This window comes from Lemur catta, chromosome 5 (genome assembly GCF_020740605.2).
Source record: "Lemur catta isolate mLemCat1 chromosome 5, mLemCat1.pri, whole genome shotgun sequence".
In the NCBI taxonomy this organism is placed as follows: Eukaryota; Metazoa; Chordata; class Mammalia; order Primates; family Lemuridae; genus Lemur; species Lemur catta.
In genome coordinates, this window is record NC_059132.1 from 101,985,143 (window position 1) to 102,011,189 (window position 26,047).

Genomic DNA, 26,047 nt, shown 5'->3' on the forward strand with positions numbered 1-26,047 from the left:
CCTCCTGGACCACTGACATACCGGGGGAAATTGTGACGGATTTTCTCAGATGGAGCGACTCTCCTATGAGGAGTCACAGGGACACTGTTTTCATTTTACCCCAAACTGAAGGTTTTATAATTTAACGTACTCTAAACCAGTGAACTGGCTCCTATCAAAGATATAGTCGACTTATCCAATTTTAACCACCTACACTTTTTTATCGTATTAAACACAATTCCTAGTTCATTAATTTCTTGATTACCTTATCTTACGCTATGCAGACCCATATAACCCCTCCTTCTCTGCCCCCAATACTGTCACCTTAAATTATCGTGCAAGTACTGTCCAATTGTTTTTATTATTTGGATCCTGCCCTATCGTTATCCTCAGAATAACATTCGGTCTAAATTCTCACAAACAACCGATGGCAAAGGTTAGACTGCACTAAACGTTTCTTCAGCAATTTCTCATAACTGAAAGAGTCAAGAAGAGCACAAGAGAAAATGAGAGAGCAGAAGAAAATGATTTGCAAATGAACGAAACGATGTTTACGTCTGAGACTTCTTCCCACTTGAAGCTTCACATTTTGTCGAAAGGTACCTCTGTGCTCAACCAGTTAAGACCGGGGAGTTGCACCATCCCGACTGCTTCCTCTGCTCTGAGAATCAGAGATGCTCACTGCGTGGGCGGCCCCTCAGTGACACTAAGCCAGCTAAGACAACTGAGGGGCTCACAGCCGCAGGAGGAAAGCCAGTCTCAGGTGCTGAGAAGGGAGGGAGAAACAGCAGCAGGGAATTCCTCCAGCAAGTCCCCTGCCCCATCCCTCACCAGAGTTCAGAAGGCTCTCTCTCCAGTGCTTCGGGCAAGACAATACTTAGAAGAACCTCAGCTGGTTCAGTAGAGATTATTTTCAAATCACATACACAAATATTTAAGGTCAGACTCATTAGACTACGCAGGGAACCCTAAGATCTGTCCTCTCAGTACGACACAGGCCTCTCAGGCTTCTGAAGTGGGGTCCCCCTCTTTAGGGTACATGCAAGATGAACCGCTGGAGGAATGAAAGAAAATATTAAATACTTTATACAAAAATGAGAAATTAATTTTACTAATATTTAACACATAAACTAATAGATGAACACATACATGATTAAGTATGTATGTGAGTGTGTGTGTATGACATCTGAGTTTTCTCATTTGGGCTGCTTAAAATACTAATCAGTGGCAGGCTCACAGGATTGCTGTGAGGACTAAACAAGGTGATGCATGTGTAGTGCCTGGTAATACGTACATGCTCAGTGAACAGTGGCTCCCGTCCTTGGAGGAAAAGTGAGTTGAGGGTAAAGAGAGTCCCTGTCAATCCCTGAATTTCAGGAGCACCCAGAACCCTGGGACCTTGCTGGGAAGGGAGCTCTCAGACTGAGACGGAAGCCTGTGCTTACACCGCCCCCTCCACTTCTGGCTTCCCGGAGCCAAGCGCAGCAGACCTTGCAGGGCCCTGCCTCCAGGCCCGTGGAACCGTCAGCCACCCCTGCTCACAACCTCGGACCAGAACTGCACTGGAGAGAAAGCCCTTCCCCATCCGGCCACCCCTGACATGGAAACCTCCACTTCCAGCCCTGAGGTCAGGATAGTAAACCCACTACCTATCCTGCCTTTGGCATCCCAAACAAACATTCTTTGTAACTCTCCACATATTTAACTCACCCACATCAAGCAGGGCACAGCATATGGAGAAACAAGATCTGCATTCTCCAGAAACCATACTTTTTACTGACAAAAGCTAACACCTACGGACTCAGAAGTAGAGGAGGCTTCCAAAGTTCAGTTCGTTGGCTATAATCATAGAAAGCAAGTTACTTAGTGCCCTTGAGCTTTTTCTTTAGGTATTTTCCCCTTGATGTGAAAGAAGCAAAGACTGGGGAGGGAGCGACGGGGTGAAAATGAATAGGTAAGATGGAAACTTAGGGGTGGATGCAGCACTGGTGGGCGGCTTGGAGCTCCCAGATCCTCTGGCACTGGGTTCCCAGGAGGTGTGTGGAAGAGGGGGAATCCTTTCTCCTCCTCCAGCTCAAGCTGTCATCCCAGAGCCCCAAGTCTGGCTGCCAAGCCATCTGCTCACAGGAACACAGCTGAGATATTAACACGTGTGAAAAGCGGACCCTAAGTTCTAGCATCTCCCTTTATTTTCTGCACAACCCAGGGGGCCACGCTGACCTGAGATTCCACTGGGACCCACACTACTTTTTCAAACTTGCCAAAGGAGGAAAATGCACTTGCTTTGCAGAAGAGAGTCTACTGGGCTTTACTTTCAAAATTGGCCTTGAAAGTTGTACCTTAGCTTCACAGCTTTCCTTTCTCATATTGTGTTTCTGTGAGACTCGTTGTTATTCCACATACAAACACACACACAAACACGCAGCTGAACACTCAGCACAGAAGAGGCTTTTTTTTTTCCTTTACTTTCAACTGAAAAGTCAAAATAAATATCTCAGATTAAACTGTGTCTGATTATACGGGAAACAATTTCTCTGAATTTAAGCGAAGCCAAGTTCTCTTAGATTTCTATTTCACAGGAATATTGAATACATAGTGATTCTCTACCATTTTTCCTAGGTTGGAAGTACAAGGACAAGCGAGCTCACTTAGATAAATGAATAATTCTGTGGATTTTCTTAGAAGATCACATACCACCAAAATCAATAAGAAACGGAATGTTTGATTTCTGATAAATGAGTACCAAGTATTAGGCTAAGAATCTGATTTAGAGCTGATTTTAACTCTATCTGACTCCAGACAAGTTGCCTGCTGGTTCTTCCCTTCTGCATCCTCAGGTATAAGACATTTGGGAACCAGTCAATCCTGCATAGTTATGTTCCAAAAGAAATAATAATAGAGTAGCAGAGATGTATGAGGCTCCTGCTGTGTGTCAGGCACTGTGCCAATTATTTTGCATGCCTTTGCTCACTTAATCTCCATTAACAACTGTAAGTTAGATATTATTTTATCCTCATCTTACAGATAACAAAACAGAAGATAGGCTGATAAAATAAACTGCCAAGATTGCACAGCCTGCAAGTGGTGCCAGGACACCAACGTGCAACTGATTTCGAAGCCCTAAACCACAGTGCTCTACTGCTATATATAAAGGCATTTTATGAACCGAAGACAGAAGCCACTACTACAAATGTGGAAAAATCCATCTGACATTATGACCATCCTCACTGTTTTGCTCTTCTGGGCTTGTTCACTCCCTAGCTAAAAAAGACTTTTTAAAACATTTTTAAAGAATTATCCACATCTGTCCATTGTCCACATTATAAACAGCCAGTTACCAAGTACAGAAAAAATATGCCCAAATACTTCTTTCAATTATTTAAAAATCAATTGAAATAAAAATCCAAAAGTGTTCCAGGAAACCCCATTATAATTACAAGCACAAGCATCTAATCTAAATGGATGTTTCATCTTAGGCATTTGGTGGATTCAAAAGATTTATGTTGTTTTATAGTTTCACCAAAGATCTATGCCAGAATTTTTTAAAATCCTGACTGAAGCTTGTATCTCTACAATCCAGTGGATGTCTAAACTGGCCCAGGTTCCTTCATTTTGATCCTGTGGCCCAGGCTGAGTGATCACAATTCCTGATATACCACAATACCCTGGAGGCTTCTTCTCATCAACCCCTGGGGCACCAGCTAAGCATACACTTAAAGAAAGAACTACAGAGATTTCCTGAAACTGCTGGAAATGTCGGCAAGGCCATGTGTCCCCATATATATACATTTAAACTCCTATTATGGACCCGAGACGTATCTGGCACTTGCTAGACACTGGAAGTATTAAGACAAGACCAAGTGAGACCTGAGCCATGTCCTCAAAGAGCTTCCAGTCTAGGAGGAGGGTCAGACAAGGAAACGAATACAGATGTGTCAGTTATTCCAGAGGTGTGCAGGAGGAGCAGAGAGAAGGTGCAGCTCATGCACACTCAATCAGGCTTCCACAAGGAACTGAGTTCTCAATGCTAGGAGGTAGCTAGATGGAAAGAAAGCATTTAATAGAAGGAGATTGGGTATTACTGGAAAGGGGAAAATATAAGGGCTCTGGAAACTTGTTACAAAATAAAGGCAGCAGGGTTGCAAAGTAAAACTCAACAGTACTTCTTTGTGTAGCTCACATGCAATTCACTCTTTATAACAATACTTGCAAGTGACAACTCCCAAGATCCTGTTGCAATTCTATATGTGTTTGTTAGGATTCTGTTTTATGCTACAGAAACCAATGCTCGCTCTTTTACTAATACTAATAACAAATAATAATTATATAATGCTTCCACTGTACCAAGCTTGGTACTAAGTGCTTTATGCATATTAATTCACATAATTCACCCAAAGCCTAATAGGCAATTCCCACTTTGTAGGTAAGGCCACTGAGGTCTTGAGACTCTCTGCTCTAAATCACCATGCTACACAGCCTCTCAGAAAAAGAATGTATTAAGATATATTGAGTAACTTCCAGGATTTCAGGGAGAACTGGAGACCCAAACTTGGACCTGACTCAGTGAGGACGCCTCAGCAGCCACCACCAAGCACAAACCTGCAGCTGTGCTGGCACTGCTAGCAAGGCCACACCGGACACCACCTGCTGGCTGCCACCACTGCCTCAGGAATGCCATTTTGCTGCAAAGCCACCTCCACCTCCACCTCCAGGGACTATGTCTCACAGCCACCTCTGTCCTTCCCTACTATTGCCAGATTCAGAGTCTGGAAGGTAGTATGCAATTGGTGAAACCTAGGTCACTGGCCCTGCATCGATGTACAGAAATCCAGGAAATTAATACACGACAACTGCAACGTCTACATAGAGAATGTGAGCTCTGCCTTCCACCAAGGTTCATAAGGTAGGTATATCAGTGTTCTGGGGCAGCCGTAACAGGTACCACCAACTAGGTGTCTGAAAACAACAGAGATCTATGCTAGAAGCTAAAAACCCAGCCATCAGTAGGACTGTTTCCTTCTGGGGGCTCTGGGAGTGGATCCATTCCCTGCCCCTCTCCCGGCTTCTGGTGGTTGCTGGCAGTCCTTGGCCTTCCTAGGCTTGAAGACACATCACTCCGATCTTTACCCCTATCATCACATGGTGTTCACCTCGTGTCTCTTTTCTTCTTATGAGAACACCAGTCATACTGAATTTAGGGAGCACCAGTATGACTGCACCTTAACTTGGTTACATCTGCAAAGACTTAATTTCTAAATAACGTCATATTCACAGCTAGCAGAAGTTAGGACTTGAATGCATTTTGGGGGGAAACATTCCACGTACAACAGTGGGGAATTATACAAACACAGGAAAGGGGTTCAGAAGCTGGGCAGCCACAGAAAAAAAGACAAATACCCAGTGCACCTCAATCACTATGAGGGACTTCATATTATCTAATAATGAAATGATTTCAAAGCAAAAGTTGGATATGCTGAAAGCAATAAGTGGTCTATTAGCTCTCCCAGGGGAACCCACTAGACAGGAATGTGTAGTAGGGGTAGGAGGGGGTGTTAATTGCAAGGCTAGATGGATCCTCCCTCTGAAACTATGGCCATGGGAGGGATGAGGCCAGGCATAAGTCCTGCTACCCCTGCTGCCCACAGGCATCTGCCAAATATCTCTCTTTTATCTTCAAAAAGAGAAAACTTGGCCTGGAGGGGCCATCATAGATTAAAGTGGAAAGATAAATGGAGATTTTAACTGTATATATGAGTTACCTAAGCCATAATTTTTCAGCTGAATAGGTATATGACAGATGTTAGAAATATACATTATTTACATGGCTGGCCCAGTCTTTTGTGCTGCTACTTGCATAGCTCTCTTTTCAAGCCTAGCTATAGATATCAAAAGCATATCCCTTTTATCAACAATACAATGGCTTCTGAATAAATATGAACACTAATAAAACAAATCCAAGAATTAAAAACCACTTTACTTTTAGGAACAGGAAAGCAATCCTAACCTCGATTCTGCAGGTTTTCCAAAACCCTCATGGAATCCAATTGACCCTCCATCTGCTGGGAATAAAAATAACTAAGTCATCTGCTCCCCTCCAAGAAGTGGAACATAAAGCACAAAAAGCTGAGCTATTCTGGTATTCGCAACTAACACTACTGCATAAATGACCTCCAACCTAGACCTCTCACCCTTATTGTTCACTTGGGTGCCTAAAAGTCCTCTCTGTGTGGACAACCAACCCGTTAGCCCAAAATGGAACTCACCTGCTCCACTTTCCCCAGCCTCCTGGTCATTTATTGCATTCTTCCAACAACAACAAAAAACTCTGATTCACCTCTTATTTTACTTCACCTCCTAAACCCAGTCAGTTACAAACTACAACCAGTCCCTCGGTTCTCCCAGGGCCCCATTCCTCCTCCCTGGGCCCACACAAGTTTCCCACTATGTGGCTTAAGTACCACTCAGGTGCGGGAGTTCACTGTGAGTTCAACTAGATAGGACCTAGTTCAATATTTTTTACTGAAATAATTATATATTAACTTTAATAGGGATTAGGAAAAATATAATTATCAAGGGAAACCCATAATTTCACAGAAAATAGAAAGTTTTCTTTTTAACTCATTCAAATACGAAGTGGATCAAGTTAAAGAAAAATATTAAGTAAATAACAACAAAAGTGATATGTGTGGACATGTTTAAAATAAAATTGGGGGGTGGTGTGCTAATGCTCAGCAGTCTGTCTGTGGGGTCCCTCAGCAACTCGCTGTTCAGGCCCCGCATCGCCCCCTTCACCGCCTCCCAGCTGGTCTCCCGGCTCTGGGTCCGCACAGCATCCACCTGTATCCTTCAAGCCTCTACCTGCCCCACTTTATGAAGTGTTCCTTTCATCCTTTTTCTCCCAAACTCACAAAGCTATTCATAAACTCCGAATCCGCCTAAATTTCAAGATCCCACCTGGCCCACCTATGTGTTATTTCTAGTTATGTACCAAACTTACAGGCTGACAAATTTCACATACCCATTTTCATTTCCAGCTTCACGCCTTGGCTCATACTGCTTCCACAGCCTTCCCCTAATCCTTCTCAATCTCCATCTCTCCAAATCCTACCCACCCCTTCAAGACCCAAGTAAGTCCTCCCTCCAGCAGCCTTTTCTAACTGACATCCTTCTCTTCCTCGAACTGTTCCACTTATACCAACCAACACACCTGACTCGACTATATCCTATGATTTCCTGCTTTCCAATGGTTAACTCGTGGCCAGCTGGTCCCATCTACCGATCACAACGGGAGATCCCTCAAGGGTAGGATCTTATGATATACACGTACAACTTCCAGTTATTAAAAAATGACTCACATTAGGACTTCAAGACATCTCTTCCTTCCAACTTTGTAAGAGAAGTAATGTTGTAGTTATTCATCCAATAAACATTTACGGCGTGCCTGATATGTGCGCCAAGCTCTGTGGTTGCTGGCAAAATAGAGAGGTGAATAAAACAGGTACCACCATGGAGGAACTCACCGTCAGGACGGGAGCTGCACAGGAAAACTCGTGATGCAGCACAACGTGACTGTGTTGCTATAACACAAGCACAAAACAAATGTCATGGAAGTGATTCACTTTCGAAAGGATCTGAAGGAAGACTGCAAGAGCAGCAGGCAAACGAGCTGGTTCTGGAAGGTTAAATGGGACTCTGTCAGACCTGTGAGGAGAGGGAGCATGTCCAGGCAGTGTCACATAAATTAAGAAAGGTGCACATGGCAAGAAGGCTCTGCAGGCAGAGTCCCCGGAGCCTGGAGCACAGTGTGGTGGAGGAAGGAACAGAAAAAGAGGTGGCAAGAGTGGGGGAGGTTATCCCAGGAAGAGTGTTGGTGAACCACCTCATCCATGGGCACGAGCAGACTGAAACGGGAGGCCGCGTGACCAATTTTGCTTTAGAGAGATTTAAAAATAACAAAACCAAAACAGAATAGTAAAAGCCCTCTGGGGACACATGGAGGACAGACAGGACTAGAAGAGAGGTCAGTCTGGAAGACACTATAACAGAACAGAACATTGAAACAACAGGGCTGAAGAGGAAGAGATAGATTTTAGAAATATTTAGGTGGTAGACATCAATGGGATTTTCTGACGAACTGGCTGTGCGTTCCAGTGTTTAACACACTGACTGCCATGTGAGTTGTATTTAACTCAGGCTAGTTTTGAGCCCAGGGCCACGAGAAGCAGAACCTTGCAGTTGGTTCGTGAAAATTTTACTTGTTGATGTTCTTATTGGTACAATTAATGTTGACAATTTAATTCTAAAAACGTGGATTATGTTGCATATAACTCACACACAGAAAACAATAAAAAAATAACAAATTAGAAAGGATCGTTTCATTTTAATAAAACTCCATGGCCCCAGGGAAGAATTTTTTTCTTCTAGTGTGGCAGTCAATGTATTAATAAAAATAGTCCAGGGATTTACTACTTAAGGAAAACTTTATTACCTACTTTAAAAATTACCCATGCCCTTTATTTCTTGTGTTACTGTGGCTAAGGTCAATTTAGAGTTGACTATAGTCTGAACTCTCGCAAATGACAAGAACCTCTACTTTATACCTAATAGATTATGCATCACAGACTCTCTACAACTGATTTACAAATGCATGTCCTAAATTCAAAAGTTACTGTATTATCCCACTAGCAAGGACCTAACCAGATTTTGCTGCTTAGTTTTATACCTGCAGTCCGCCTAAGCAATCTTATACCAAAGAACATACGATCGTCTGAAGTGTCCTGAGTCTCTGGGTGTAGGGAATTTAAGACCAGAATTGCTGTGGAGGTGTAAAAACACTAAGGTTTTTATACAATATACTCATATTCTTTTTTTCAAATAAAAACGTTTGAAAGAGTATAAAAGATATTGAAATACCAAGAGAGGTGACCTTTTGTAAGCCCATTCATGTTCTCCTGGGAAATAAAGAATAAAGTCATTCACTACCAAGTGCAATATTCCTCACTTCCACTAGCCTGATGAAAGGAGTCAACATAGGTAGTTTCAAATTAAAACACAGTTGGAGCAGCTAGGCTGAAAATGGATCTCTGCTAAGAGGGAAAAGGACGTGACAGGATGCTGTTTATTAAAACTTGCATATGATTATAACTTGCCAGGTCTTAATCTATCATCTGCCCCCCTTACTCTGGTCCCCGGGGCAAGCCCTAAGAAGCACACATTTAATGTAGCATGTGAGGATGACAGGAAATAGGATTCCACTGCAAAATGAGCACTCTGTCCACATATGGGAGCATGTGACTTCAATGAGTAGAGGAGGGCAGAGGTTCTCTCTAACGATTTATGTGAAAGTGCTCAGGAGTCCTGCACTCGCTCATTACAGAGCCACCGGGAAGCACAATTGTGTAAGGGAAGCATGGCACAGGAGGACTCATTACAGACAGGGAGGTCATGTTACCCGCCAGGGACACAGCTGGTTTGTGGCAGGCCCAGATTAGAACCTCCAGTATCCACCCTCCACTTTCAGAAAACTCTTAAAATAACATGAGGAACTGGAACACACAGGCAAATGTGCCCCAGAATTAGTTTCTATAAAATGAAAACTAATAAATGACTCAAGGTGAGGTGCTGGCCATTCCTCTCCACTGATTATATTCATCATATCAGCAGGCAAAACTGATGGCAATTTTCAGATGTCAGTGTAGGACTTTTGTTTTCTCTTTCTTTTCAAATCCTTTAAAGCCATAGCATTAAAAAATGTCTCCTTGATTTCTTTAAGATGCTATTTAAAACAAACAACAAACTAAATAAAATGCGTCATGACTTTGCTTTCTCATTCATAAGCAAAGCCTTTTATGAACGTGCTCTGGGGAATCTGTAGAGTGGAAAAAATCACTGTCCAATCTTGGTTAGTAAGAATGTCCCCAAAACATTGGTGGCATTATATATGGCATATGAAGAAGCACCCATCCCCAGGATTGGGGGAGGGGAGAGTGAAGTGAAATAAAAGTTAGTAGCATCATTTACGTGAAGAGGTCACAGTTCACACAGTTCTAACAGAGAAAGCTCCAACAGCTTCACCAACAAAAGGCTCAGGGCCTTGAAAATCAGTTCACGGAGGGATGTGAGCCTGTTTTCATACATAGAAGTACTAAGTAAGCATCACACAGATTTCCCTCTTCGTGGGGAGTTTTACTTTTATCGCCACTTAATGCATATCATAATTTCTAGTTTTAGAAAACGTAGAAGAATGATTCCACATCCATTTGGTCCAACCCCAACTCTTCTTCAGATAATGCTATGCATATTTTATTATTCATCTTGATTTGAACAAAAGGCAAGATTTTCCCCCCTTCTGCCCAGAAACCACCACTGGGAAATTAATATTCAAGATGAACAATGAACTCATCTCATGGCCTGTGAACTCAGTGGTTGCTAGGAAGCTTGTGAATTCTTAGTATTACTTTAGATTTGGTAGCAGGAATTGGGAGCTTAAGCAGTCATATAAGGCATGGTCTTTGAGATTTAAAGTTGCAAAATTCTCTAACTGTCCTTTTGCAAGACCTCGTTAGTTTTATGGGTGCCTGTTCTAACCTCTTGAGCTTAAGTGTAGTTTATCCTGAAGGTATAGGAAAAGCCAAGGCTAAATGTCAAGCCTATTGCTATAAATCACATTTCACAGTGGTAATTACTTATTAGTGGAGAAAAGACTTTGAAAGGCTGCTGTCTCATTAGAAAGCCATTATAGAAGCCTGCAATTTTGCTTGAAGTACCTACTGTGTGATAGGTATGCTAGACCAAAAGAACAGCTATTAATATCTATTTCTAAAAATTTCCAAAGATCTCTCATTTTCTAAAATTTTTTTAAAAAAATGATTGTTTCCCATAATTTTCAAGAATATTGCCGGGGGGGGGGGGGGGGCAGTTTCTAAAAACAGTCTCATAACTGAAGTAATTTTAAATTATTTAGTATATATCCGAAGAGGCTTATCTTGTCCTTTGAACCCTAGGAAATTTACCCACAACAAAAAACCCTTTTTACTAAAAATAAATTATGATAATATGAGTAGTTATTAAACCAAATGCCTGGACAAATAGAAGAAATGTGAAAAGTCTCGTGTGTTTCTAAGTGGCTTCATTTTCCACACCATTTTATGTGACAAAGCCTATTTATATCCAGTCACTAACTTGATACAAGTGGATTTCCTTTACATTTCCTAGGGGGAAGAGACCTTCTTACAAATGATCTCAAAGTGTGTCAATATACCATCTATTTTGGTCAATACTCATATTTTGAAAGGAGCCATATTTGAAAAGGAAACAGGTATGATTCACTCCCTCCAACACATCCCCCAAAAAGTTGTGCATGAGAAAGACTCCACCTACCCTCCCAATGTTCACTGCAGGTGTTTGTCTTAATATTTACTATTTCCTTCCATTAGCAGCAACACCTGTTTTTTATTCCATATATGAGCTAACGTTTAAAATAAAGAATAAATGATAGGCCTCCCTCCCTAGGCAGAAACTATATCACATCCAACCCTATAATCTCATGAAAATCTAGCAAGGCACTCACCTCTTGGGGACAGTCTATAAAATGCTGAATGAATGACATCACTCTTCTCCCCACTACCTTTTGATCTTCTGGTTCTTGGCAGTAATCTGGACAGAAAACTACCAACCTGAAAGGGGTTATCCTTCATTGTCGCCGTAAGACTATCTTACCATTTGCAAGTCAAGATAGGAAATAAGAGAATCAAATAAAACTAAAAGCTTCTTCCTCAAGTCCTCACAAATGCCTTGCAGCACCAGTAATAGCAGAGAAGTTATTTTGCAAAGAATGAAAATATGATCATAATGAAGCAATGTCAAGATAGATAAAAATAGGCTCCACAGAAATGTGCCTGAGATTATTAAGGAGTCTTGCAGGTCTGGTGAAACAATTATGGCCACCTGCCCTCCCATAGCCTCATGCCTGGTATTAGTACTGGTTCCCTAAGAGGTGCAAGAAAGGAGGGAACTGCTTGCTAAGTGTGGAATGAAGACATTCAAACCCTAAGTACGTGAAACCCAGGATTATCTGGACACTCAGTGCAGACATGGGTTTATGTACATATGTGTTTTGAGGTTAGGTTTGGATTTAGGTGTATTTCAAAATTTACCACCACAAGTCTAAAGAATATAGCAACTACAGCAGTGACTTAAATGACTGAAGTATAAACTTCAGTTGTGACTTCCTTTACAAATTTGGCTTTTCATGAAAGAGAGAATCAAGGGAGACTTATTGCCAAAACAGTACATCCTTATGTCGCCTGATTTTGCAATAAAAAAGATGGTTATTTTATTTAGGTCTTATATTCATGGAAATGTGGTCACAAGACATTTTTAAAGCATGAGATACTGACCCCAGTTAAAAAGGACCTGCTGTTTTAGGAGAAAGATAGTAAAGCCAGACTATTAGTACCAACCACAAGCTTAAAACAATCTTCCCAGTTAAGACAGGGCTTAGAATGACTTGGTATAGTTTGTGGTATAACATAAAATCTCGGTTCTCCCATTACATTGTGTTTAGAAGAAAATTAATTTTTTCCAGAATGAAAAATAAATACAAATCGATGCCTTACACATCATGACATACAAGTGGTTAACAACAAGTAAGGAGAAAGCAACGAAAGATTACCAGGATTTTCCTCCTTCAGCATTTCCTCGAGTATTTTATGCCTGGGTTCCCAAATCACAAACCAAAGCCATTCTGTTGTATCTCCAAAAATGACTGGCTCTTGGGGAAATGCTTTTAACAGCCCTGCATTTTAAGATGCAATGTTTTTTGAAGCCTTCACTTCCATTTACCGTTTTGTTTATCCTTCCTGTCTGACGTGCAAATACATGATACGGCCTCCATTCTTTCCATACAACCTAATTCAAAGCAACATATGTTAAATCCACACAGAATCATGTGAGCATTCAATCCGCATACACACCATTACCCCACAGAATGCATTCAATGAGCTCCAACACAGTTCTCTGCGTGCAAATCGGAGATGTATGCAGAGCCATCCGGAACTGTGCATGGAACCTGTTCCCTTTTAAGAAAAGGGGGCTGTTTAAATCCCCACGAAGGTAACTGGCCACGATGCAGGAGCGAGCAAGCCCGGCACCGCAGGCAACACTGCACGCAGGCTCGCCCACAAAGCCCAAGGAGGCTGCAGCGCGGAGCTTGCAGTCATTTATCTCCCTGCAGCCAAAACGCCCGGCTCGCCCCCTCCCTCGTTTTACCTAACTAATAGCTCTCAAACCCCATATTGAGAGGGCCTGCTGTGGATCTTGCGGAGGTACAAAATGGTGGATGTGAGCTAATTTTTTCCTGCTTTCCCCATAACTTATCGCATCCATCACCGCCCGTCCTCTCCCGCAGGCACCCGGCCGCGGCACCGAGCACGCCCCGCGGACCCGGCCCGGGGCCGAAACGCGGCTACCAACCTGACGTCATGTAGCCCCGCGAAGCCTGGGGCGCGAAGGCCGCGGGGAAGCGCTTGTGCAGGCGGTAGTCCTTCTCGCTGCGGGACCTCATGCGGTCCGAGGCCCGATCCGAGAAATCCGAGCTAGGCCAGGCTCGCCGCAAGGTTGTGCTCCGGGTCTTCTTCATGGTGGGGAGGGCGACCTGCTGCCCCGATCCTCCGGGCCTCAGCGCCGGGGCGCAGCGCGCTGCTTCATCAGTCTACGGCGGGCACGACCCGGGCGGGCTCTGCGCACATTTTCCCAGCCCCTCCTCGTCGGCGTCTACACCGCCAGCGGCGGGTCCGGCCCTCCCCACGCCCCCCCACACCCCCACGGCGAAGGCTCCGATTTTACACACGTCCCACAATGCATTACACTTCATTTGCAATCCGCCCGGCTTATAGCTTCCAGATTCCTGGGGGGAAAGGCACGTTAGGAGGCTCCCCGGCCAGGAGGAGGCGGGGAGGGGGCGGGCGGGGTGGGGGCGCCGAGACTTGCAGCGTGAAAGCAATGGGAGCGCAGACAATGGCCCGATTCAGCGCAGGAGTGCTTAGCCAACTGTGAGCCACCGCACAAAAGGCTCAAGCAAACGAGGACGCCGAGGCCTCCGGGGCTGACCCGGGATCGGGCGCCCAGGAAGCCAGAGGGGCGGCTGCGCACCCACCGCACCGGGTGGCTCAGTGCGAGGCGTGGGGATGACAGCGTCCGAGTCGTGTCCCCCCGGGCCTCTCCGCCGCGCGGCCCGCAGTCCCCGGCGCAGGCTGGCTCTGCCTCCCCTGCAGTCCTCGGGAGGCGGTCTTCATTCCAGAGGCTCGGGCCGGGGGCGCGTGTGCACAGGGGCCGGAGCAGGCTCTGCGGACCGCGGCTGCGGCAGGCGGGCTCCTGCGGAATCCGGGAAGAGCCCGAGTCGTCCCCGCGACTGCAGCGCCTCGTCAATCTTCCTCCTCGCGAGGCGCGGGGTGGGGTGCCGTGTGTAGGTGGGTGCGCCGACACACGTGTGCCCCCTACACATGCATGCTCCTACTTACTGGCCCAGGCGGCGACGCGAGCCATGGCTGCCAAGGATGCGGAGCCCGCCGCCCGCCCCGCGCACGGTGGCACGGCTGCTCCGTCTCCAGCGCGCAGAATGGCTAGTGAAGGGCAGGAAGCAGGACAGCCGCCCAGTCTCATGCTAATCACCGAGCAGCCTTCAGTCAGAGCGCGGATCGTGTCAGGCTTCTCATTTTCATGTAAAGCACCCTGCGGTGGCGGCGGCGCTGGGACCTTGGCTGGTGGCCCAGCGCGGAGTCGGCGCTCGGATATTTACATATTTTTAGGATGGCCCCTCCCCCTCGCAGAGACAGCGAGCTCGCCTCCGTGGGAACCGGAGACCCGCGGTGCCCTGCCTGGCCCACCTGCGCCGGCCCCGAAGTCAGCCGACCGGAGGGAGGGGGCGCCACCGCGAGCTCTCCGGCAGCCGCACACGCCGGGCGCCCTGTCCGCACCGCCGGGAAGACGCAGTGCCAGTGGTCTCCGGCTCTTCTCGCTGCCTCTCGATCCTCGGAGTAAGTCACCACCCGCCGGCTACACTGCATTCAAGTCCACAGCCCCTTACGCGGCACGGCTCCGCACAGCTGTTTCTGTTCCAACAACCAATCGCTAAAGGACAACAATGCGCGCGGCGAGCGAGAGGAGGAGGGGGGTGCGCCGCCCGGGCCAGGGCCGGGGACGCGGGGCCCGGACCCAGAGGTCATGCCAAGCTACAGGCACCCAGCCCCAGTGCCGCTAACCCCGACGACGCTCCGCCCCGGCCGTTTTTGCAAAAACGCTTATTTCGCCATTCGGGTTTCCAAAAATGCTTTGGTGCTGTAGACAACAACAAAAATAAATCTGATTTCCTTTTTTCAACATCGCATTTTGACGTGTTTGCGCATTTTTTTCGTCTGCCAAGATGCAAGATATTAAATCTTTATGGGGATATGCTCTAAGCAGGCTGACGCCACCAAAAAAAAAAAAAAAGCAACCCAGCACGGCCTAAACGGTTAGGTTTCAGGAGGTTCTAGCACAATCTGGTCCTATCCCAAGGCTCGAATTCTCTGGGAGGCAGGAAGGTTCTTGGAGAACCAGGCAGAAGGGGGCGGGGTTAAGCCACAGGCATTATAGAACCTAGAACTGGAGTTTCCATCATTCAGTATCTCAGACCTGCCCTCTGTAACCTGGGCCTGTGCAACTATCTCTTGGAACACCCAGGGTAAATTAAATAATCATTAAGTATCATATGGAACTTATATTTACATTCATCAAAATTTATTACTAACTGTAAACCAATTAGGTAATGTTCAGTGGCATTTTGGGGGATAGTCCCTCAAAAGGCACATTTTGTGAAATGCCTCCTTTCCTGGAAGAGAACTGCTAAGAACAGAAAGACTGTAGCTTTAGAAGCTATAGAAGGCTAACTGTGTAAAGGACCATAAAGGTAATAAAAATAATTATATTAATGAATGTAGAAGAACTGACATTTAGATATCTCAATTCCATTCAACAATTACTCGATACCTCTCATGAGCCAAAAGTGGTTATATGAATGATTATAATAGTTAAAACTTAAGGCTAATGATGATGGCTATGGTAACTGTGATATTCATTGAGCAAGTAATTATTGACCATCTAGTATATGCTAACATTTCGATGGATGCTGAGCAAACAGAACACCATACATGGCCCCATGCAGCTAATGGTCTAGTAGGGGAGTGATACAGTAAGCAAATAAATTCACAAGTAGTGTGAAGTTCTATGAAGAAAAATAATCTGTACAGGAAATGACGGGTGAGCTGAGACCTGCAGCATGAGGAGCCACCCAAGCAAAGAATGGGAGGCTACATTCTATTCCTAGGGCAGTGTGCACCACTGAAGGGTTTTAAGCAAAGAAGGGGTGCTAGTTTGAGAATTTCTACATAAAAAGATTTTAGAGGACGAATTCGTTTGAAGGGAGGGGTCAGCTAGGAATATTTCTGGAAAGTAAGTTTGAATCACACTTCACTAAAAACTAAGAAAATATTAATAGTTCATATGAAAGAACGGAGGTGAGCTGAAGGCTATTTGGGAGGAAGAGCTACAGCTGCACTCAGCCACCTCGGAATGCAGACACTGCAGGGAGGGGAATCATCCAGTGGCCATGGCCAAACAACCTGACACGGAAGAATCAGACAGCAAACAGTCTGGGTTAACAGAATAGGACTGGATGGTAAAGCAGGAGAGGGATGAGCTCCTAAGTAATTTATCCAAGTCAGGAGACAACAGGCAGGCTTAAATCTAGCAAACAGCATATTGTAAAACTAATTTGATCTGAAGAGAATGGATGTGGAGTTCCCTGTTATTATATCCACCATTAAACTCAGACTGAGTCTGTCCATCTGTGTTATGGAAAGATTCACTCTGGGCATTTGCAATACCTATGGCCCTAGTCCCAATTCAAATCTCTAAATCTACCTCAGACAATAGTGTATCTGGGTCATGAACTGTCCATCAAGTAAGCTCAATTTTGTAACCCCAGGATTCAATACTGGGAAAGTTAGAATTAAATTTTTAAAAGATAAAGGAAATTGATTTTTATAGTTTTGGTATTTTTAATCAGGTTTAAGAATGTGTATATTTAGTATTTATATCTCAGACAGATTAAAGACACTAAATTAGACAGATTTGCTTTGTGACTCTAATTCAAATGTGTAATTGATTTTAGACTTGTAATCTTAAAGGTAAAGGTGTGAGAATTTTGACTTTGAAATTCTCTCCATTGAAAACTTTAGTTTATTAGATTGACCTACAGTTATATGAATTTAAGAGTTGCAAGAATGTAAACTCCATGAGGGTAAAAGACATTTTCTATTTTATTCATTGTTGCTCATTGTTCTGTTCTGTTCATAATTGTATCCCCAGTGGCTAGCAATGCCTGGCACATATTTGATGACTAATGAAGGCCTAATTAAGAACTTGGGAAGATTTGGGTTGAAGCCTTCCCAATCAGATGTATAAACTGCTTTTTAGAAATTAAGTATACCAAGTATATGACACCAAAGGCACAGGCAACAACAACAGCAACAACAAAAAAAAAAAAATATGACAATGAAATTTTAAAAATTTGTACATGAAAAGACACTGTCAAATTGGAATTTTCAGGGTCATCACACTGAAACTGCCCCTGGCCTCTTTTATCTGCCAAAGTATGACTTTGGTTTGGTAAGATGCCATAAACAGGAAGGAAATAGGTGTGTATGTATTTACATATATATGCGATATGTGCATGAACTTTGTGATGACAACATTCACTAAATAAAAATCAGAATTCTAAATCTGACAGTAATTTATGTTTCTGTTTCTTCCTAAAACATGATTTGCCAAAAAATTAACAGTTTAATTTGACAAATGTGCTGAGTAGTTAAAAAAAAGTACACACATACACATACACACACACCCTGGTGTGGAGCCCAGGTTACGAAGCAGATGGAAAAGGGCACGTCCCTGGACGACTGGGGCTTTCAGGGGCTCGTGAGGTGGGAACTTGGAGGGATTTCTTGTGAAATTAATATCTATACTCATACATTCATATGCATATACATATGCACTGGAATATTTTTACCTCCAAAAACAGCTAACTGACCAAGGCTTTGTCCACAGGGCACATTTGCAAAATGTGTCTTTGTCTTCCTTACCCCAGGCTCCAAACTGCTAGTTACAACTTTATTTCTTCTCATCTCACCTCTGGCAACGTGTGAGCAGGAACAGTGAAGGAGTGGTACCTGCCCAGCACCCCTCTCCCCCACGCCCAGCAGAACGCTGATGGGGTGAACTTTTATCTCCACACTGGCTCCCCTGTTTAAAGGCATTAATTTAATCATATGAAATTATCTCTGTGGTCCTAAGTAAGCACGTTCACTTATTTATGAATAATTTGAAAAGGCAAGTAGAAATCTTTTACTGGACTACTTCAGAATATTTCCTAGTACCGGCAGACTTTGGAGATATTGTGGGTTCAGTTCCACACCACTCCAATAAATTGAATATTGCAATAAAGCAAGTCACACGAAATTTTTTGTTTCCCAGTGCATAAAAAAGTTATGTTTACACTACTGTAGTCTATTAAGTATGCAATAGCCTTATGTCTAAAAAATGCACATACCTTAATTTAAAAACGCTTTATTGCTAAAAATTGCTAATGACCATCTGGGCCTTTGTAATCTTTTTGCTGGTGAAGAGTCTTGCCTCAATGTCGATGGCTGCTCACTGATCAGGGTGGTGGTTGCTGAAGTTTGAGGTGGCTGTGGCAATTTCTTAAAATAAGACAACAGTGAAGTTTGACACATCGATTGACTCTTCCTTTTACAAAAGATTTCTTTGTAGCACGCGATGCTGTTGATAGCATCTTACCCACAGTAGACCTTCTTTCAGAATTAAAGTTAATCCTCTCAAACCCTGATGCCGCTTTGTCAAATAAGTTTATGTAATATTCTAAATCCTTGGTTGTCATTTCAACAATGTTCACAGCATCTTTACCAGGAGTAGATTCTATCTCAAGAAACCACTTTCTTTGTTCATCCACAAGAAGCAACTCTTTATCCATTCAAGTTTTATCATGAGATTGTAGCAATTCAGTTATATCTTCAGGATACACTTACAATTCTAGTTTTCTTGCTATTTCTGCCACATCTGCAGTTATTAATATTTCCTGCATGGAAGTCTTGAACCCCTCAAGGTCATCCATGAGAATTGGAATCAACTTCTTCCAAACTAATATTAATGTTGATATTCATGACCTCCTCTCATGAAACACGAATGTTCTTAATGGCACCTAGAATGGTGAATCCTTTCCAGGTTTCCAATTTACTTTCCCAGATCCATGAGAGGAATCATGTTCTATGGCAGCTACAGCCCCACAAAATATATTTCTTAAATAATAAGGCTTGAAAGTTGAAATTATTCCTCAATCCATGGGCTATGCAGAATGAATGCTGTGTTAGCAGGCATGAAAACATTAATATCCCTGTACGTCTCCATCAGAGGTCTTGGGTAGCCAGGTGCATTGTCAATAAGCAGTAATATTTTGAAAGAAATCTTTTTTTCCGAGCAGTAGGTCTCAACAATGGCCTTAAAATATTTAGCAAAGCATGCTGTAAACAGATGTGATGTCATCCAGGCTTTCTTGTTACCTTTATAGAGCCCAGGCAAAGTAGCTTTAGCATGATTCTTACGGGCCCTAGGATTTTTGGAATGATAAATGAGCGTTGGGTTCAACTTAAAGTCACCAGCTGCATTAGCTCCTAGCAAGAGTCAGCCTGTCTTTTGAAGCTTTGAAGCCAGGCATTGATTTCTCCCCTCTAGCTGTGAAAGTCCTAGCTGACTTCTGTTCTATAAACCTCGTTACTTGAAGCAAACCTCAGAATCTGTTTTCATTCCGCACATATCTACTGCTGCCTTGTTTGGGAAAATATCTATGAGGCTCTTTTATCAAGCGTTCAAGTCTGTCCCCAAAATGATTAAAATATTTTCATCAGAATCAGAAGAGTTCATAATCAGGTTGTTCTAACTAAAAGAAACTAGCTCACCATGACCTTGGTCTATAGGCCCTAAGTCCAGCTTTGCAATCACCTTTTTTAAGCTGTCTCAATTTTTAAGCTGTCTCATACCAAAATACTGTCTTTGCAAATTAGCATGTGCAGCAGCTATATTTGTTCATTTGAACAACTTAAATGTATATCCACAAGGCTTCAAGTAAACAAAGATGGCACCAAAATACCATTTACAAAGCCAGGAGCAAGCAGGTAAACTCTCACAGAGAACAGACTTCTTCTATAAAGACCTAAGGTTTTTCTGAAACCCAAACAGACAAATAACAGCCTTTCTCACATGGAATTTAACAAACTTCTGAATGAAACAGTAGTTGATTTGTGTCACGGAACCTCTTCACAAGTTGAGGGAAAAGAATAGAAGTTTAATTGCCTGATTTACATGATTGACAATTTTAACAATTCATGAAGTAAATCTTTAAATTTTCCCCATTCATCTCAGGGTTACCTTGTGTAAACAAATGTAACTTTCGCTGCTTCTTCCAAGCTCCAATAGGTAGAACAAGTTCTCTACTGGACCATCTAAGACTTTCTCTGTGACATCTTCGTAAACTTTTCTATGCAGCTCCTATCTGACTAACCCCAAAAGACTAGCTAAAAATCACAATATTGGTGGTTTGTTCAGATGATAGTGACTGGCACTAACCTTGTTGTCAAGCAAAAGTGTAATTCTCACCCTTTTATAAAGAAAAATGCATACCTTATTCTTTATGTTGAACAAGTCCTTGAAGTATTTTGCTATAAGATAAGCGGTGGACTTTTGTGCAGTTGAAAATATTGTCATGGTTACACCCCATCCCATTACAAACTTGGGAAGATCATGTGAGCTATAAACCCATTTAATGAGCACAGATAAACTGCAATGGAAGACCATACACTGAAAGGAAAAAGATGGCACAGGGCCGCCAGTCCTGGTATCAATTTTTAATACATCATTTCCTTTGTACTTTTACTTAAAAGTTCATGATAGGCCAGGCGAGGTGGCTCATGCCTATAATCCTAGCACTCTGGGATCGCTTGAGGTCAGGAGTTCAAGACCAGCCTGAGCAAGAGCGAGACCCTGTCTCTACTAAAAATAGAAAGAAATTATCTGGCCAACTAAAATATATATAGAAAAAATTAGCCAGGCATGGTGGCGCATGCCTGTAGTCCCAGCTACTCGGGAGGCTGAGGCAGTAGGATCGCTTAAGCCCAGGAGTTTGAGGTTGCTGTGAGCTAGGCTGACACCACGGCACTCTAGCCCAGGCAACAAAGCAAGACTCTGTCTCAAAAAAAAAACAAAAAAACAAAAACCAGTTCATGATAAATGCAAGAAAGTTCACATTTTCTCCTGATGCCCCAATGAATCACACTGGGCACTCATTGCAATGAGCATAATATATCCAACTAGGCACATTCCTCAGCAATGTTGTTTCCTGTCTCAGGCCCTCTTAGGAGCTGCCCTGTTGGCGTAGGATGCCTTGTCACCTCCTCTGCCTCCTAGAAAACTCCCATCCATCCTTCAAGATTCAAACTGAGGTCAGCTCTCTGAAAGACTTTCCATCTTCTTCCCCTCTCTGTCTTCCCATTTCCCTGCAGATTTAGAAGCCTTCATCCTGTTTATATAACAATAGGTCCCCTTCCTATTTTACAGTGCCCACCTCTTTGCAATACAACGTAATACCATGCAAAAATGCCTGCCTACTTCCCTCGCTTGGGTGCTCGAGACAACGACTGCTTTGTTCATTGAACCCCTGCTATGTGCTAATAAGGGTTCTAGGTACTGGGATACAAAGTTTAAAAACAAAACAACAACAGAAACAAAATCTTCTGTCATTAAGGATCTACATCCTAATGGGAGGAGATAACAATAAACACATAAATTAGTAAACCATATAGAATATAAAATAGTGATAAGTATAATGGAAGAAAATGACGCAGGGAAGGAAGACTGAGACAGAAGGTTTGCAGTTTAGGATGGAGTGGCCAGGGAAGACTTCACTTTATTAATCATTTACGCCTAGTGCCTTTCAAAAAGTAGGCCCTCAATAAAGTGTGCCACGACGTGCTAATTTTAGGCCCTCTTCAGTGCTGTGCTCCTAGCAGAGGTGAATCAAATGCCCATGGATTTAAGATCATAAAGAAACACTATTATGTCTACTTCATTTTCCCTCATATCCACTGATAGGTAAGAAATCTTGTAGCTAAGGAAAAATGATGACTGATGTTTGCATAGGACTTTACAGTCTATTCAGCCCTACAAGCAAGGCAGGAGAGGCAGAGTTGCTATCGTAAGTAAAGATGAAAAAAATGAAGGCTCAGAGACAGTAATTGATTGCCCAGGGTCACACGCATCTTGAAGAACTAGAATTCCATTTTTGAGATTCCCAGTCCAGGATCTTTTTTCCTGCCTCACCCCACTGCCTCTGTATCGCCTGAAGTGAGCAGTCACTAGATTTAGGGTTTTCTTAATTGTTGTTTGTGTAGTCTGAATGAAGTTTATATAAATCTTCATTTTGCCCGAATACCCCCCAAATTTTAAGGTTGTCTTATTCACAAGATTTTATGAATCTATGTGCACGTAAAATAAAAGACGCATTTTATCCAGATGACTCAAGTGACTTCCCTAGCTCGTTTATACAGATGGTGCATGAGATTTAGAGAGTTAAATCCACACGCCTCCTTCAGACTAATCAATCTGAAAAGTTTTCTTTTCTCAGTTCTGCTTTCAGGTCACCACAGAGCTGCTTCCCAAGCCAATGAAAAACCACACCATTACACAGATGGAGTTTAAGGGATGGATCCTTTTTCCAACATGTGGCTTCCTGTAATTTAAGGAAATGTTATACATGAACAATTAAAATCATATATCAAAAAAGAAGCAAAGCTCAAATAGTTTCCTGTTTTATCAAATTACAATAATTGTAAAAAAAAGGCCCCAGATATTTAAATTCCAGACTCTATTTAAGAACCACTTCTTTAACTCCAGCAAATTATAGGACTTTTATGTGATATCACTTAATAATTACTAATAACATTTCCAATATTAATATAGAATGAAAAATATAGAGATGCTATTACTTAATAATTTCTGCTAAATCCAGTTGAAAGATTTTTTTAAACTTCGTTTCAATATTTTTAGCAGTTTAAGTATTTAGGCTTATGGATAATCTTAAATCTCCCTATTATTATTCATATGATATGTTAAAGGTGCTGTGGAAGTTCTATTTCAAACATAGAGGGTTAACTATAACCTAACAATAGTTTGCAATAGCTTTCATTAGAGTTGATATATTACTTATTATTCACCTAGGATGCTTCTTAAAGTAGGAAGGATGCTATTAATTACACTAGGAAAAAATGCTTACACTAGTACCCTCCTGGGCAAAAGGGGATATATGGTCAGCCCACTTTTAGTGGCAGGAGACTAGTCAAAAAAAAAAAAAAAAGCAAATTTTGCTTTATAAGAAGAACAGATAAATCCAAGTGGGGAGATAAGAAAAATTACCTGTATGATCAGATATTTTTTAAATGTAAAATAGTACTGTTTGGGGTTATCTCTATCTGTTCTTTTCTCATCCCTGACCACAAGGGTGAAGACTCAAGATCTGCTACTAAAATTTAATTTTTGGCCAGACATATACTGAATTGGTTCTGTTATGACTCCGTTTATTTTTTTAAAAATTGGCTCAGGTTATTGCATATGACGGCGAATGCTTCCAGTAACAAGAACATGAAATCCAGCCTAACTTGCAAGACCTGGGCTTTTCTTCCCACTTGCTTTCCCATCCCCCAGAGAACAAGGGAGCACCATTCTGAAGAGGCCAACCAAGCTGAAGACACTGGCAAGGGAGGACAGGGACACGTCCTACCATTTTACACGTGGACCGTGCTTCAGGACACAAACGAGACTGGCTCCGACAGTCCACACCTATCTCACCTACAAATGGGTTCCCAGGGGGCCCTACTTCTGGGCCAGTGAGGGAACTACCTATCCCTGGGGCTTCCCAGTAGAAATGAGGGGAAATATTCCAGAAATGGGATTAGGCCTAATTTGAATTAGAAGTTATGATAAGAGCCAGAAGGTAATAAAAGAAAGAGAAAGTTGAACTCAGAGATATGGTTCCCAAATCTGAGAGTCTGATTTCCAAAGGATATCTGATCTGGCTTCCTGGCCCTAGATGCTCTGTTAAGACATCACCAAGTCCTTGGAGATGAACCTTCCACAGACTTTTCCAGAGCTATGATATATTTTTAAACCTAAATTGTTTTAAGTTCTAGGTATAATGGAATCTATCCCTGTTTGGTACCGACAAATCAATGTCTCCATGGAGTCATCACCTCCATGCTAATGAGCAGTAACAACTACACATGTGCCATCTTCAACTAAGGTTCTGTAATAAGCGACAAGTAACTGCCTTGGATGAGAGGGGAAGTATATCCTAAGTATCTATCGATTATAAGAGCATCCCATGTGCTTTTACATGTCACTACAGACTGTTGTCCACACCACCACAACCTCAGCAGCTAAAATACAAAAGCATAACAGAAAGTGATTTTATGCACTTGTCAGCGTCCACATGATCAGGGTTCAAAAATGCAGGGGTGTGTTATACCCACAGAAACAGGGCAAGAGGCTCCAGACTGTGCTGTGTGCACAGCTGCAGGGTCCCTAGAGGACTCAAAGGTCTAGGACAGGGACTAGCAGGGAGAATGGCCCTGAGCCGCCTCCGAGGGACACAGTTCTCTTGACTACCCCTTCAGAATTTTGCCAGGATAAAGATTTCCCTGCAAGGATTTTGCTAAAGCAATATGGCTTGATTCAACCCATATCAGGGTTGTTGAGAAGAATCCCTTCACGTCTTCAGACTCCTAAACCAAAGCCAGATTCACTAAGGAAAAAAAAATAAACCAAGCGAAAGACGGTCCAATCATGCATCAAGAACGTCTTTGGCAGTTTATCAAAGCAAAACTTCCCTTTTGGGTAAATTTGTGCTTCCCTTACACGGGAAGATGCCAACTTGTTTTCTGTGCTCCAGAGAAAGGCAGCATCTGCCCCCTTCCCTAGCACAAGGCCAAACGTGCCCAGAGAACAAGTGGTACATCAGCTCTGCCTCACGGCCACAGGCATAATTGCGTGGTTTGAGCACTATCCAAAGGAACGAAGCGGAGGAAAGGGGTGGGGAAAAAGTAGCACTTGACATGTTTAACTCTCGTTAACAGGAGCCAGCTTCTGTCTCCTCCCTGTGCAGACTGTGCGAGCCTCTGGCTTCTTCCTTGCCAAACCCCGGGGCCCAGAAATAAGCAAGTCAGAGTAAGAAGTAACCACAGGTTGGCAAGGAGCAGACAAGAGAACACGACCAGGTCCCAGCACAGCTGTGCTGCCTCGGCACCAGCCGTGGGCCCTCCCTCACGAAGGCCTCCTCCCCAGGCCCCCCAAGGCCAGGAGGAAACAGGACATGGGGTTCAGGGTAGCTGGGATCCAGGTGGCATGCCAGAGAGGCAGGGGGTGTAGAATTCAGGGTGTGAAATACACTGGGCCGCCGACTAGCTGTGTGATCGTGTCTGGGCGTCAATTTCCCCAACTGTAAAATGGGGCTAACAGAGCTCTCCAGGCTGCTGTAAGGCTCAGATAAGTTCATACATGTGAACCGCTCAGGACAATGCCCGGTAAGGAGCAAGCGCTGTAAACGGTAGCTACTGTCTGGGCAGCAGAGTCAAAGATGGCTCTTGCTCAGAGCCTTGCATCTTCATCCTTTGAAACATGAAGTTGTCTTAGATGAATAAAAAAAAAGTGGAGGTCCCCAACACCGTATTTTTCTCAAGAAACAGATGGGCCCAAGGCATGTGCCTACCATTCCACAGTATTAAAAAGAGCATTGGCTTTGGAGCATGGATGTTAAGTCCTGGATCTAGCACTTACTAGATGCATAACCTTGAGCAAAGTCCAAAATCTCTGCTAAGCCATCGTTCCCTTCACGGTAATGGGAGAAATCGCG

The 26,047-nt window shown here is 43.3% G+C and overlaps 1 protein-coding gene across 6 annotated transcripts in view; it reads right to left on the reverse strand.

Moving 5' to 3' along the window:
* STOX2 (storkhead box 2) overlaps positions 1-26,047 on the reverse strand; it is a 192,134-nt gene that overhangs the window by 89,129 nt on the left and 76,958 nt on the right. Inside the window, exon 1 of one of the 6 annotated variants that reach the window (XM_045552435.1) lies at positions 13,453-15,042. The exons of the other annotated variants lie outside the window; for them this stretch is intronic. Within the exon in view, the coding sequence (XP_045408391.1) occupies positions 13,453-13,618 (166 nt within the window). The 5' untranslated portion in view covers positions 13,619-15,042. Of the gene's footprint in view, positions 1-13,452; positions 15,043-26,047 lie in introns of those variants that run through there. 6 annotated transcript variants of the gene reach the window in all.